The sequence below is a fragment of the Macrobrachium rosenbergii genome, chromosome 4 (genome assembly GCF_040412425.1).
Source record: "Macrobrachium rosenbergii isolate ZJJX-2024 chromosome 4, ASM4041242v1, whole genome shotgun sequence".
Classification (NCBI taxonomy): domain Eukaryota; kingdom Metazoa; phylum Arthropoda; class Malacostraca; order Decapoda; family Palaemonidae; genus Macrobrachium; species Macrobrachium rosenbergii.
In genome coordinates, this window is record NC_089744.1 from 47,465,523 (window position 1) to 47,481,722 (window position 16,200).

The 16,200-nt window shown below is 37.1% G+C and overlaps 1 protein-coding gene across 8 annotated transcripts in view; it reads left to right on the forward strand.

Moving 5' to 3' along the window:
• The window catches only part of LOC136833991 (transcriptional regulator ATRX-like), a 402,256-nt gene that overhangs the window by 115,811 nt on the left and 270,245 nt on the right, over positions 1–16,200 (forward strand). For all 8 annotated transcript variants that reach the window (XM_067096278.1, XM_067096295.1, XM_067096286.1 and 5 more), the window contains exons 11-14: positions 1,259–1,623; positions 2,953–3,053; positions 4,884–5,005; positions 5,162–5,266. In XM_067096278.1, the coding sequence (XP_066952379.1) occupies positions 1,259–1,623; positions 2,953–3,053; positions 4,884–5,005; positions 5,162–5,266 (693 nt within the window). The remainder of the gene's footprint in view (positions 1–1,258; positions 1,624–2,952; positions 3,054–4,883; positions 5,006–5,161; positions 5,267–16,200) is intronic.

Genomic DNA, 16,200 nt, shown 5'->3' on the forward strand with positions numbered 1-16,200 from the left:
AGCTACCAAAAATGGATTTTTCCTATGTTAACATCTTTTTTACCATTTTCTTGAATATTATTTTTGTTGTCTGTGAGACGTTGACAGGCAAATCTGATTTTACCTTGGTTTCTGAAGGAGGTTTTATAATAACTATATAAGATGGTTTTGCCTTGTGCATGGAAGTTTATTAAGATATTCAGCAGTCTATTTTACTGGGGTAACATCATTGATTCTTATTGGAACTTATTATGTCTTTAGTAAAACTAGAAATAGAGAAATAATTACTCATTAATTGAAACAAAAGTTACTGTTGCAGTATGAAGAAGCCTAGTGCTTTAGAACAGGTATCATTCACTTTGTGAGGGAGTACAAAACGGTACAAATGCTTTTGATGCAATAAGTTTGGCTTGGAAAATATTTATTAAAAGTCAAAGCTACCTACCCACTTTCCAGACTTTTTACCAGGAGGTTATGACTGATGCTGAAAGACAAATTACAACTCCTTGCAGAGACACCACATAGCTCCAAGGAAAGATTATCTTTCTCAATAGGCACAAGATTGGCATTCCTCAATTTTTTATTACTGTGTATTTTACATGATGAACAAAGACCTTCAAATTTAGACTGCCCTCAGCTCCAGATAATTATATGCAATTCCATCTTCTTGGCTTCCTGGAAAGACCAGGGTTATTAAAATGCACTCATCTGCATGCATGTCAGTACTAATTGGGATATATGAGAATAGTTCATCTGAAATCCTGCCACATGTTTGAGAGCACACTTTGGCTGTAATTTATATCTCAACGGTCTCTAAATTTCTCTTCATGATAATAGTAACTTCTATGTCACTGGAGTGACCCTCCTTTCTCCCACAAATATGGTAAAATGCATTTAACTTTTTTACTTTATTAATGTATTCTAAGTTGAATCACACTTTCATCTGTCCTATAGTTTTATTATGAATATTTTGAGGTTAAAAAAATAGTTTAAAAAAAATTTACCCAAAACTGTCTGAACCTAGGCAGATTTTTTTGTCTTTACCAAATGTCTGGAGAAATAGTTGTGTGTGTGTGCGCAGCTTTAGAGCTTGCTTCAGAAATGTTTTAATGTTTGTCCAGCTAAAATTATTATTACTAAGTAATCTTGAACAAGGCATGAAAGACAGGAATGATATAGTCTCTTTAAGAATTGTGTGACTAGTTTCTTAACAAATGCAAGTTTTGCTGAGACATGGGCAAGAAACATCTAATAAAAATGCTTTAATATTTATTTTCAGGTTTGATGTCAACACAAAGTTCTGCAAACCAGGTCCTAAGAGCAAGAAGAAGTTTTTTTTACCTGATGACAGTGATGATGATGACGAAGAAAGTGATGAAAATGAGGAAGAAAGCAATGGATCAAATGAGCAGAAGGGATATGAATCAAAAGGAAAAAAACCTGCTCAGAAGAAGAAAGAAGGTCTGCTAGACATTGATATTGATCAGGATCAGGATCAAGATGAGGATGATGGGGAAGAGGATAGCTTCTCCAAAAAGAAAAAGAAAGGTGGAATAACTTTAAATGAGAAGTTAAAGAAGAACTTGCTTTTAAGTTCTGATGAGGAAGAGGAGGAGGAAGATGATGAGGACAATGAGGAAGAAAGTAAGTACATAGTACACAATGTTATTGCTATATGGGATTGTTTCACAAGTATCTATCTCATGCACAGTTGGCAGCTCTCATCTAATTTGGTCAAGAAGTTGAAAGAATATTTGTCTCTTACCCTATATAAATACGTCCTTGTTCATCGTGTTAGTCCAATAGGAATATTGCTGAACTGAACTTTATTCCTCTAAAAAAGGTTGAGAATTGTTGACAAGAGTGTTGTATGTTCCTCTGTAGTGCATTCATGAGAGCCTCAATGGCCAAGTCGGTTAGAGCAGCAGCCTCGGACTTTAGAGGTCTGTGGCGCGGGTTCAGATCCGCAGCCGACTGGTCAGAGGAGGGCACTTTGCTATCCGTGTAGACACCCCGGGATTATGTATGTAATCAACGGATAGCTTTGCTTAAAAGCAGATGGGTGTAACAGACTAATATACACACAAACAAAGCCACCCCAACATCTAAAAACATAACAGACACTTCACATGTCTCGACTGTCGACCTAACCGTGCAACGACTCCTCGCTGCGGGGAGAAAGGGCGCTGGTGATTGGTACAATACTTGTACATACGCTACCAGGTCTAAGCGATGACAGGCAGGGCAGCCGACCGAGACACAAAGTCTACCCCAAAGCCAAATCAAAATTCTTCAAAAAGAAGGCATCGTGCTTACCCCATACAAATGGGAAAAAAGCACGTTAAAAGAAGTAGTAGTAGTGCTGTTAATGTTTAACATTACCACCTGTAGTGGTCCTTATGGAGCACATCTTCAGGCCCCAATCCATGTACATTGATGGTTACTTTAGGTCCGTTACCTGTGCTTTCTTCCTTTAACTTTTATCTTGCTTCAATTTCTACCCCCCCCCCTTTTAGAGCAAATAATTTTCGACACTCCTGTGAGAGTTTGGAATTGTGATTTGTTGGACTGAACGATATAAATGTTATGGTCTGTCACGTTAAGGAGTTACTCTAATAGCCTATTTGTTGCATGCTATGATGTCAGGCCAGCATGTAGAAAAGTACAGCCAGAGCTCGAGAATGAGCAGTCAAATGATAAAATCATAATTTAAGCCACCCCAGTACCAAACTCTGTGAATGTTTTTTTTTTTTTATTTTTGTGCTGTTCTCACTTGGCACTTCATATAAAATAAAAGAAAGTTTGTATGAATAAAATTACTATCCATGTTATTATAATAATGAGTTTAATGTGACATTGTTTAATTATTATTGCCACTGCTAAGGCTTTGTTGAGCATTATTGCTCATGATTGTTAATTTGGTTTAGCACTGAAAAGTATAGTATTTCTTATTATTTTCACATCTTTTTCCAGAAACGGCTGAACGCGAAATGGAGAACAGGGAAAGAATAAAGCACGAGATGCAAAAGACAAGAAAAAAGAAGAAGAAAGAAGAGGGAGAGGATGTGGATGAGGTAAACAGTGATGAGTCATGCTGATTGAAAGTTCACATCACTGAATTTATTTAAATTTTGTGTGTGTGTGCAATTTGGACCACCATTAACAGATAATGTAAAAGTGTGTGTATTGGTATAAAACATTGCAGAATTAGACTATTGGTGTTTGGGATATCTGTTAACAAATCAGTTCTTGGCCAAATAAGATTTTTGCTATTACATTGATCAATTTTAATCTTTTGTAAACTCCTTTAGTAAAATTTATTGCCAGCTACCATAATCATTTAAGTGAATGAAATAATATACAGTAAACCCCCCGTATTCGCGTTCTCATGGTTGGCGGACTCATGCATTCGCGTGTTTCTCTGTGGAACATATCTAGCCATCATTCGCGGAAAATTCGCCCATTCGCGGTATTTTTCACTAAGAAATATTCACTAATTACTGTATTTTCACATAATTTTCATGAATAAACGCACTTTTTGTGATAAAACTATTAAAATACTCAGGTATAAGCATTTTTACAGGGTTTTTCTTGGTTTAAGCTATCAAAATGGGCAGTTCTAAGTGTTTTTAGAGGGGTTTTGAGCATTTGCAGATTTGACCTATTTTGGGTGGGGGTGGGGGACGCATCCCCCGCGAATACGGGGGGGTTCACTGTAGTTAGTATTGTGAGCATGAACACTCAAATCTTATAATTTTTGTACTATGGGAAAAAATATGATATGATATGACATTACCTGTATGAAATGATCTCAATGGGTGTACAGTAGGTTCAGATCAGTCGCGAGGATGTATGAGGAAGGTTTTATTTTAACAATACATTCACAAACATCAGTTAATCAGCATTGGTCACGATGGATAAACAGTGACTACATATGTTACATGAAATTGGCTATCTCACAATAGTAAACAATTTTATCACCCTCACTTGTGCTCATGGGTTTTCCTCATGCGTGCCATAGATCCATGTAGGCCATTCAATCACTCTGGATCATCCCAAATTATGTAGCAGTCTAACCCATGGCTCACTGGCCCATAGAATCTTGCAGTATCAGGTGTCACTCAATAAAGTTTTTAATAATGTCCAAAGAGCATAATAACAGCTAAAAGGGCAATGAATGTATGTGCTGTTTTTTTCTCAGGCAATTTATTTTATGTTCTAAACCACCATTATATTTTAAATATAGCTTTCTTTGTACTGTAGCTTTGGATTTCTAGACTTGCCTCGGGTCTTTGCAAAGTGTTACAGTATATTGAATTTTATGATTTGTGGCCAAGTAGTTTGTAGCTATTTTTTATATTATCTAAGTATTTTAACCGTAATGGTAAGTTGCCATAGGCAGTTTATTGTGTAGTTGTTGAAGCTTAGGCTTTCTGATTTGCAAAATGGATTGTAATTTTTTAATGTTTTGAAATTCAAACTTTAAATAGAAACTACCAAATTTATACTGAACACTTTCTTAAAGTATATTTTCACCCATTAGTTTTTCCTGAAACTTTTTTCCTCTTAGTTGCACTTTTGTTTCTTGCAATAAAGTCTTTAGATCTTCATGAAATTGAGGCCTTTGAAGCTCCGATCTTTGAAATTTCAGTGTACTTTGTATTTGTAGTTCACCATAGCCCAGTCTTCCCTGGTAGCAGATATTGGTTATTACCTAATAAATCTTATAAAGTATTGGAGTCCATTATTGTCAGCATCTGCATTACTCTAAAGTAGTAATTTCATCCCCAAAGGTAGCATTGATCCGAACTTAAATGAAATATTTTTTACTTCATGGGAAGAAATGGTGAGATAATTACTTTCGTATATGTATTGATCTGTTTTTTTTTTTTTTTTTTTTTTAGGAAACTCGGAAAGTCTCCAAAAAGGGCTATATGAGATTGGATATAACATCTGATGAAGATGATGAGGATTTTAAGCCTGAAAATAATGATGATGATGATGTTGACAGTGATTTTGAAGAATCGTGAGTCTCTCTAACTTTTTCTTTTACATTTTGAGATGTCAGTAATGTAAGTCTCTATTACTTTTTTCGTTTACATTTTGTGATGTCAGTAATATATAAACCAGGATATATATCCTATGAAAATATCCCTGGTAATTGTGTTTTTTCTGGTTGCAGGCCTAGGAAACGCCGAACATTCCAGTTGTCTTCTTCAGATAGTGACAGTAGCATAAGTAGAAAGAAAAAGAAAAGGAAAAAAGAAGAGGAGTCTGACTATGAATGGTAAGGTTGTGCATTTCTTATTCTTGCAGTATTTTGCTCTAGAGACTGCATATTCAGGTCTGTGAGTTTCTTTTGTGTCTCAGATCATTTTCATTTTTTTTTTTTTTTTTGCCAAAGGCATTAATTTTAGATTTTTAATTGGGCTGTTAAAATTTAGTGGATTTTAATGTGTTAAGAAGTTCAGACAGTCCTCTGTATCAAGTAAATTTTGATATTTGAACTTAATTTATATTGTAATTCTTCCGTGTAATTATCAGTTATTTCAACTCTGTTTCTTAATAAACTAAGGTGTAACTCCCACTGAAATTCATCAGAAATCCAAATATGAAGGAGATGAATTTCTCTTCTATTCCATGCAACAAATCCACATTAGTTCTTTGCTGGGATTTATTGTCACAGCATGCCATTTGTTTGCAGTTGGTGGATCCAGGTCATTCATCACCATCCACTTCATGACTTCATCCCTAATAATGTGGCACAAATAGAGGCATGTATTTTCTTGAGTACCATCACATTTCTTTGGTAATAAGATGTCCAGCAGATTAGTCTTAACTTTCTTGTCCAGGCCTTATCTGTATTTTCTTCCCACTTTAATTGTGGTTCACGCAGGTTATGATTAATGAATTTTTAATAACAAACTGTTTTTACAGTAAAACAGGTTTTGAGCCTGGTGTCTCGCCAACTTCACCTAATGACAGTCCAGTTGCATCAGTGGGCCGTAGACAACTCGGTGGATCTTGTGGCCAGGTACATTCCAGGCAAAAGAATGTAGTGGCCGACAAACTGAGTTGGCGGAGACAGAATCTGGGAACAGAATGGTCTCTGCATCGGGAGATTGCGGACAGGCTGTTTAACATGTGGGGGAGGCCAGTGATAGATCTCTTCACTACAAGATTCAACAGGAAGTTGGAGGTCTATTATTCAGTAGTCCCAGACACATTTGCAGCGGCGGAAGACACCTTTCAACATCTGTGGGACAACCTGGACATGTACGCCTTTCCTCCGTTTTGCCTGATTCGTTATGTCCTGAACAGAATGATGACATCCCAGAATCTCAAAATGACTCTGATATCTTCTCTATGGCCTCAAGCAGAATGGTTTCCGGATCTGCTTTCTCTGCTGTTAGAGGGTCTGAGAGAGATACCTCCCTGGCCCAATCTGCTGTGTCAACATCATATGGAGAAGCATCATCAGTTGATAGAATCCCTATCTCTTCGTGGGTGGAGACTATCAAGTATCTCCTGCAAGCAAGAGGCTTTTCTTGAAGAACAGCGTCTCAGATGTCAGGTTATCTCAGGAAGTCATCGACGTACATGTACCTGGGGAAGTGGTCCGTCTACTGTGATTGGTGTCATAGACGGGGTTCCTCTCCATGCAGAACCTCTGTTCAAGAGATAGCTGATTTTCTAGTCTTTCTCAGAACAGAAAAACTTCTTTCTGCGTCTGTCATAAAGGGCTACAGAGCTGCTTTGGCTTTAGTTCTACACATGAAGGACATGGATGTAACTACATCTTGGGAGATATCTATGCTGATTAACCTGTAATGCATCCCCCCTGGATGATCTCGCTGCTAACGTACCGCCAAGTTTTTTTTGTAGTTTGTGGTCGTTTCACTGATGATAGTTTTTCAAAGTTAATGTTAATTTTCATGCTTATAATTCATACTTGTAGTTAAGTGTAGGAATATTAATTAAATGATGGAATAAAAAACAATTAATACTACTACAGGTTGACCATCACTAATCCGGCATCATTGGGACCTGGAGGGTGCTGGATTAGCCATTTTGCCGGATTAGCCATTTATTAGGCTAGAATACACGAAACCCAGTAGCTAAGCACCTCATCTTAGAATTAAAATATCCCATAAATCAGTACAAGTTGGTTAATAAAGAAAAGACAATTATCAAATACAGGTAGTGCTCGAGTTACAATAATTCGACTTACGGTATTTCGAGTTTACGATGGGGTTAGCAATTAATACCAGTACGAAAATATTTAGGAAATATTTTTAGATTTCGCGCAGGCTGAGGCAGCGAGAGAGACCAACTTACAATAGAAAAACTTCTTTTCCTCCATCTCTCTATTCCATCTGCTAGTTAAAAAAGTAAGAGAGTATTGTTAGTAACGTTATACTCCTGCGTAAATGCGTACAGCCATAAACAACCGAACGTGAAACTGTTGTTTTGCTAATAATCGTATCGGATAACAACTGTTTTGCTTGTATTTCAACCATCGTACGGTAATACACAATGTAGCTATGTTACAAATTACGCTAAGTACTGTACAATAGGACTGATGTATTTTTTACACTATACCCTTATTCGCTTTGGAGAAAAGATCGGCAGGGAAATATACTGCTACAGTAACTTTAAGCTGTAAGTTGTAGCTGAAGCTGAGAAAACAATGTTCAAGCTGCTAATGACTATAAATTATCTTGCATCGGCAACATGGATGAAACTCGACCATAAGTAAAACTGGAGAGAATGTATTTTAATCAAAACTACTGGGCATGAAAGAATACAAATTACTACTGTTTTCACGACGATAAAAGATAAATACGTAAAGCTTGTCTTATGATGAAATCAAGAGAGAATAGCGAACGGAATCTTGATTTTTTTTTTACACAAAACAAACATGCCCCCAAAACAGCCAGCTGCGATTCACGCAAACGTCATATATTAACGAAAAAAATGGCTAAATTAATTTCACAACGAGACGTATTTTAGTTATATTTCGACTTAAAAACACTTTGTATATAACGAAAAATATCCTTGTCCCAAATAAATAAAGTATCCATATTCATTTACGCTAACTAGAAGCAAGAAAAGCTCTTTGAACTTAGTTAAATGCGGTGAAATAAACATCGCAATATCAATTCCCAAAACAAACGTTGATTGCAGTTTATAATACAAAAGCAATATGAGAATATATGCAATTGGAAACAATGTAGTAAAGCATAACTTTTTAAAAGATCCATGAAAAAGATGCATGTTCGTTATGTTGATGTTTGTATAATACTGTTAATATGTGAATAGAGTTCAGTATAATTTAGGCTAGGCTACCAGTTTGTTGATGCAGCACACTGCGCCACCAAATCGAAGCGGCCGGCAAGCAAGTTAGTGCAGCGACCTGGGAAATTTGAAAATTAGTGCCGAAACATTAGAAATTACTCCAGCCGAAATTTGTGCCGGATTACTGATTGCCGGATTAGTGATGGTCAACCTGTATTATTGTATTTCTAAAGACTACGTAATACTGAATTAAAAATGTTGTACATAAATGCACTATTACTCTTTCGTATGCCAATCTCTAAAGCAAGTGGCTACACACAATCTTACTTCACAGTCCTTACACCAATATGAGCTATCCCTCTTATATTGTTCTTCAGGCACTGAGCACAAGTCCCTTGTGGCCCCTTCTGTTTATCTGTAGGTGGGCAATAATCAGGAAAGTGCCTGTCAATTAGCCGCGAAGGTTTCGCTGCAAGTTGTGGGGGCCTGCGCAAGGGAGCAGGTCTTTCTTTTTTCACGCCGGGATCACTTGGCAACGAAAAGTCATCTTCACTATCGCTATCAGAAGAAAAGTTTGTTCCTTCATTATCCTCATCACTGGAGGATTCAGAACTAGAGCTCTCATCATCAGATAGGTTATCAATATCAGACTCCTCATCTACTATTTGATTGATCTCACCTGAAGAAATACACCTCCTCTTTAGGAGACTCATTGTGAAAGAAGCGAAAAATCGACTTCTCTCGATGAACGTCCGAAGTACACTGAAAGAAAACCAGCTTTCTAGCATCGAGCGACCCCCAGGAAAACGTTGCCAGGCAGCAAATAAGTTTCCATTTACAGCTTACATGTGCTGAGAGTGTTGCCAAATGATGTTCCTACACTTTCCATACGAGTAAACGTATTATTACAGGACTGACGGCTTGACGTGCATTTAAAGTCTTGAATGTAATACCCCGTTGAAGGTGGTACCGAGTAGATCGTGAGAAACACATTATTGTGTTGGTGACGCTTAACCGGTTAAGAGCTTTGAGCAGTCCTGTTTGCCTAGAGAGCTCATGTCTCTTAGTTGGGATTTGACTTTTGTATTGAGTAGCCTTACTTGAGCCCCCTATGAATGGTTGCGGAAAGCTTTGGATAGACATTTGACCCTGAAAGCAGTCCTTTTTTTTTTATTATTAGCATTAGCGTCATCAAAAAAGGTAGGCGAGTTGAGTGGTCTGTCTTATGATGTTAATCATACCAGGGGTTGGAGGTCAATAGTCTTCGAATATGTCCTGGAATTCGTTGCTAAGACTCAGAATCCCTCAATTCATAATGACAGATATGTCTCCTTTTCTATACCTTCTTTGGGAGACTTTGATAACAATGACCCTGACGAAATGTTGCTGTGTCCTGTCAGAACGCTGCATGCTTATCTAAATTGTCAGAATGCTGCGTGCTTATCTAAATAGGACTCAACATCTCGGACTGGGATGTCAAAGACTTTGCTAGCACAGGCCAAATCAAGAAAGAAGTGTCCAAGAATACAATCTCGTTCTGGCTACGAGAAACAATCATGAATGCATATTCATCATCAGCAGTTGCTTCAGCCAGTAGTGTACATGCAAGAGCACATGACGCTAGATGGCAGAGTGCCCCTTTTAGTATTCAAGAAGAATTTATCTGTTCATAGGATTTTGAATGCTGGTTCATGGTGTCACCAAACCACTTTTCATTTCTGCTGCTTGAAGGATATTGCCCGTAGGTCCTTGGAAACTTTTTCCTTGGGTCCATGGTGGCTGCTCAACAAGTGTAGCTCATCTAGTGCCCCTGGAGGTACAGTTTGTATCTAGCCTAAAATGATGGTACAAAAGTGAAATGAATGAGATTACTGGTCTCTTTTTCTTTTCTCCTTTCTGTCTTTACCTACGAGCGGTATGAAGTTTGTTCCGTCATGAGCTGGAATGGGCATGATACAGGTGAGTGCAGTGGTCATGCTGTTAGAGTAATCATTAGTAAATGAAGTTACCTTTCAGTAGCAGAATATTCCTCTCTTTAGCAAGGAGAGAGGGGGATGGTAACAAACCTACATAGGTGGCTACATTGGTTTGTTATTTGAACAGATAGCTCTTCATCTGCTGCTTATGCAATGAACTTAGGCATTGTATTAAAACCCAGAAGTCTGAACTTGAGTTGTGCACTTACCTAAGGTTCAGAGGTGTAGGTCTTTCCTAGATTTCTCTTATACAAGAAGAATGACCAGATGTGGCAAACCTCCATTTGGTTAATTGGTACTTACCTCCCACCAAGAGTAAGCCTATCCTAATGTTGAGACCCCAGGTTTGTTCCATGTATGAACAAATCACAAATTTTTAAAATAATTTGTATTTTTCATAACTAACAAACCTGTGGTCTTAACATTTAAGGCCCACCTCTGACCACCCCTCTGACTGTTTAACTTGTGTTGGAAGAATACTGATACATCATGAGTCCCAGCTTGGGTTGGTGGTTCCACCTAACTCGTAACAGAGGACAGATGCCACCAGTTCCTTGCATATACAATCCTATTGAATTTTTTACCAGTACCAGCTGGCACTAGAAGGTTTATCCTAGTGATAAGACCTCAGGTTTGTTAGTTATGAAAAATACAAATTATTTTTAAAATTTGTGATTTTTGGTAGTTGCTGTAAGTCCTCAAATGAGTTACACTCTCATGGTCCCCCCCAGGGCTGCATAAGACAGACCAGCCAGTTCCAAAGAATTCTCTTATAGTTGGTCTTGGCCAAAAAAGTGTTTGTTGGCACAATGATAGAATGTAAAGGACTCAGGACAAGAGGGTTCTAGTTCCTGTCCTACAACAATTACCAAGGCTCTATGTCTTACTCGCACAGATGTGACAACAGCTGTCAGTGCTATCTTCAGTACACGCCAGGTCTGTGCATGATAAATATTCAGCCCAGTCCTGTGCCTTTTTGCCAGGGAAAGTCGTTGGGTTTGAGGACTCACAGCAGGTCAAAACCTGTATTTTGATACTGTAGCCACTGTTCGTCTTCAAAGGAGCTTACAAAAGAAATGACAGGTGACGAAATGGCTTAGCTCCTATTAAATGAATCTCAACAACCCAGATTAATTTTTGGTCTGAGGTATAGTCACAGGTTATTAACCATTTTCTTTATTCCGGATACCCATAGGGTTTGGCAATACAGAAGAGGAAACAACAAATGAACCAATACAGTGGGTCCCTGCTAGATCGCAGATCAGCAGTCTCGCCCTCAATTAATTGCAAGTTTTTCTGTGGAACTTATCTCCAAATATATCACAGAAAATTCACTAATTTGCAATTTTTTTTCGTAAAGCAATATTCACTAATTACTGTATTTCCATTTTATTTTCGTGACTGAATACATTTTTCCTGATAAAAGACTTTACTAATTTTCATATATTAATATTGATGTAAGCACAGCAAAATATCAATCAAATGTTAAAGTAAAATCCCTCAACATAGACCTGAAGGGGTTGGAAGTAACCAATCTCAAAGCTTGTAGCTCAATGCTTTTTATGTATTGTCAATAGTGTATAACTGAATCACGAAAATATGGAACCTAATGAATATATATAAATAAAGGCAAATGCCACAAAGAAATATGAAACAACGGAGTGGTGCTAGGCCTTTCGACTTACAGTCCTTTACTTAACCCTTTAACGCCGAAGCCCTATTTTCAAAAACATATCCCGTGTGCCGGCGGCCTCCGAGAGGTAGCACTTTAAAGCGGAAAAAGTTTTTTCAAAAAATCACAGCGCTTTAGTTTTCAAGATTAAGAGTTCATTTTTGGCTCCTTTTTTCTCATTGCCTGAAGTTTAGTATGCAGTCATCAGAAATGAAAAAATATAATTATCATATATAAATATTGGAATATATGACAGCGAAAAAAAAAACTCGTATATAATTCTATACAAATCGCGCTGTAAGGAAAACGGTTAAAGCTAATGAGTTAATTTTTTTTAGTTGTATTGTACACTAAATTGCGATGATTTTGGTATATAACAGATTGTAAAACGATTAAAGCAACACAGAGAAAATATTATCACAAAATGATGCATGAATTCGTAACACGTGGACGTAAAAAAAAGTTTTTTTCAAAAATTCACCAAAAATCAAAATATTGTGCTAGAGACTTTCCAATTGTGCCAAAATGAAGGAAATTGATTGAATATTACTAGACTGTAAGGGTTTTAGCTTACAATTGCATTTTTGAACCATTTCGATCGAGTTAAAGTTGACCAAAGGTTGATTTTTTCTATTTATCGTTATTTCGATGTAAATATTTAAAAACTGTGAAGAGCTAAAGGAATTATTTATTTTTTGTTGTATTCTACATGAAATTGTGCACATTTTGATGTATAACACTTTATGTAACGAATAATATGAAACGGCAGAAAAAATTACGGCAAACTGACGCAAGAAATGACAGGATTTTCAGGAGTCCGCAAGGCCATGAGCGGAGGAAATTATTTTTTCAAAAATTCACCAAAATTCTAAATATTGTGCTAGAGACTTTCCGTTTGTTGCAAAATGAAGGTAAGTGATTGATTGTTACTCGAATGTAATAATTATGGCTTACGAATGTGTTTTTCGATCATTTCGGTCGAGTCAAAGTTGACGAACGTTAAAATTTTGTCAGTTATCGTGATTTCAATGAAAATATTAAAAACTGTGAAGAGCTAAAGGAATTATTTATTTTTTGTTGTATTCTACATGAAATTGCACACATTTTGATGTATAACACTTTATGTAACGAATAATATTAAACGGCGAAAAAATTACGGCAAGCTGACGCAAGAAATGCCACGATTTTCAGCTGATTGCAGGAGCGGAGGAAATTATTTTTTCAAAAATTCACCAAAAATCTAGATATTGTGCTAGAGACTTTCCGTTTGTTTCAAAATGAAGGTAAGTGATTGATTGTTACTCGAATGTAATAATTATGGCTTACAAATGCGTTTTTCGATCATTTCGGTCGAGTCAAAGTTGACTGAACGTTAAAACTTTGTCAGTTATCGTTATTTCGGCGAAAATATTAAAAAACTGTGAAGAGCTAAAGGAATGATTTATTTTTTGTTGTATTCTACATGAAATTGCGCACATTTTGATGTATAACACTTTATGTAACGAATAATATGAAAGGGCGAAAAAATTACGGCAAGCTGAAGCAAGAAATGCCAGGATTTTCAGCTGATTCCGCGCATGCGGAGCAGAGGAAATTATTTTTTTCAAAAATTCACCAAAATTCTAAATATTGTGCTAGAGACTTTCCGTTTGTTGCAAAATGAAGGTAAGTGATTGATTGTTACTAGAATGTAATAATTATGGCTTACGAATGCGTTTTTCTATCATTTTTGGTCGAGTCAAAGTTGACCGAACGTTAAAATGTTGTCAGTTATCGTTATTTCGGTGAAAATATTAAAAACCTGTGAAGAGCTAAAGGAATGATTTATTTTTTGTTGTATTCTACATGAAATTGCGCAAATTTTGATGTATAACACTTTATGTAACGAATAATATGAAACGGCTTGAAAAATTTCGGCAAGCAGACGCAAGAAATGCCAGGATTTTCAGCGGATATCATGTGCGGAGCGAAGGAAAATTTTTTTTAAATTCACCAAAAATCTAAATATTGTGCTAGAGACTTTCCGTTTGTTGCAGAATGAAGGTAAATGATTGATTGTTACTCGAATGTAATAATTATGGCTTACGGATGCGTTTTTTTATCATTTCGGTCGAGTCAAAGTTGACCGAAGGTTGATTTTTTTCTATTTATCGTTATTTCGATGTAAATATTTAAAAACTGTGAAAGGCTAAAGGAATGATTTATTTTTGTTGTATTCTACATGAAATTGCGCACATTTTGATGTATAACACTTTATGTAACGAATAATATGAAACAATGAAAAAAAATTACGGCAAGCTGACGCAAGAAATGCCACGATTTTCAGCGGATTCATGTGAGCGAAGGAAAATTTTTTGTTTCAAAAATTCACCAAAAATCTAAATATTGTGCTAGAGACTTTCCGTTTGTTGCAGAATGAAGGTAAATGATTGATTGTTACTCGAATGTAATAATTATGGCTTACGGATGCGTTTTTCGATCATTTCGGTCGAGTCAAAGTTGACCAAAGGTTGATTTTTTTCTATTTATCGTTATTTCGATGTAAATATTTAAAAACTGTGAAGATCTAAAGGAATGATTTATTTTTTGTTGTATTCTACATGAAATTGCGCACATTTTGATGTATAACACTTTATGTAACGAATAATATGAAACGCGAAAAAAATTACGGCAAGCTGACGCAAGAAATGCCCACGATTTTCAGCGGATTTCAGTTCAGGAGTGAAGGAAAATTTTTATTTCAAAAATTCACCAAAAATCTAAATATTGTGCTAGAGACTTTCCGTTTGTTGCAGAATGAAGGTAAATGATTGATTGTTACTCGAATGTAATAATTATGGCTTACGGATGCGTTTTTTGATCATTTCGGTCGAGTGAAAGTTGACCGAATGTTAAAATTTTGTCAGTTATCGTGATTTCGCGAAAATATTAAAAACTGTGAAGAGCTAAAGGAATGATTTATTTTTTGTTGTATTCTACATGAAATTGCGCACATTTTGATGTGTAATGAATAATATGAAACGGCGAAAACATTACGGCAAGCTGATGCAAGAAATGACAGGATTTTCAGCGGAGTCCGCGCGCGTGGAGCGGAGGAAATTATTTTTTTCAAAAATTCACCAAAAATCTAAATATTGTGCTAGAGACTTTCCGTTTGTTGCAAAATGAAGGTAAAGGATTGAATATCACCAGAATATGAGATTTTTTGCTTACCCAAAAGAGACCCAAGTAAAAAAAAAAAAAATAAAAAAATATATATATATATATATATATATATATATATATATATATATATATATATATATATACACAGACATTCATACATAAACACATATAAATTATATTGTTTTTTACTTTGTTACGAAAACATAACTAAAAGGAATGGTTGTGAAAACTTTGTTTTTGCATAAAACGAAATTATACAAAACAGCAATGAATACTGATATATAAAAACTTGTAATAAATATAAAACTAAAAATAAATTCAATGCAGAATACTCACTCGTAAATATAAAACTAAAAAAAAAATAAATGCAGAATACTCACTCGTAATCCTGACTCTTCGTGCTGTTTCTTGTTTTCTCCCTCCTCCATTGAAGAGTCTTGCATTTTTTTCCTCCCGACATGACGGGCACAAGTGGAGGAGGGAGACGCGCCCTTATTGCTGGTGGGCCGCCGCCGGCGGCTCGCTGCGCCCCCGTGTCGCCGGGCAGGCGCACTCCAATAAATAACCGCATTGTGGTACCTGCAGTTACACTCATCCAACCTGCAAAGTGCTACCTTGCAGGTGCGACACACGCATCGGCTGTCTCTCCTCTTGCCATTCAAATGGCACACCCGGCACCGTTTCTGTCTGCCCCCTTCGATGAGCTCCAGTGTGTGATCTCCTGGCTGCAGCCGACACACAGGGTCGGCTACCCGACGGGACACTGGAATTCGAGGGGCGGCGGCACCTTCAGGGGCGGCGGCATCATCAAGGTCGGCGCCGGCAGGATGAGGAATTATGATGTCGGGGTATCTCACGACATCTGACCTTTCCTCTCGGGGCAGAGCTGGAGCTCGGGGCAGGAGGGCGCCGTTGGAAGGCCACTCCTCCGGATCGAAGTTGATGAGGGCATTCCCAGCCACCTCAAGAAACTGGATGTGGGTCAACCTCCGAGCGTCCGAATTATACCCACAGTAAATGATGTAGGCATTCTGGAGGGCCAACTGAAGGAGGTATTTGAGGAGCTTCTGTGTCCACCTCCTGGTTCTCCTGGCGAAGGGATAATACTGG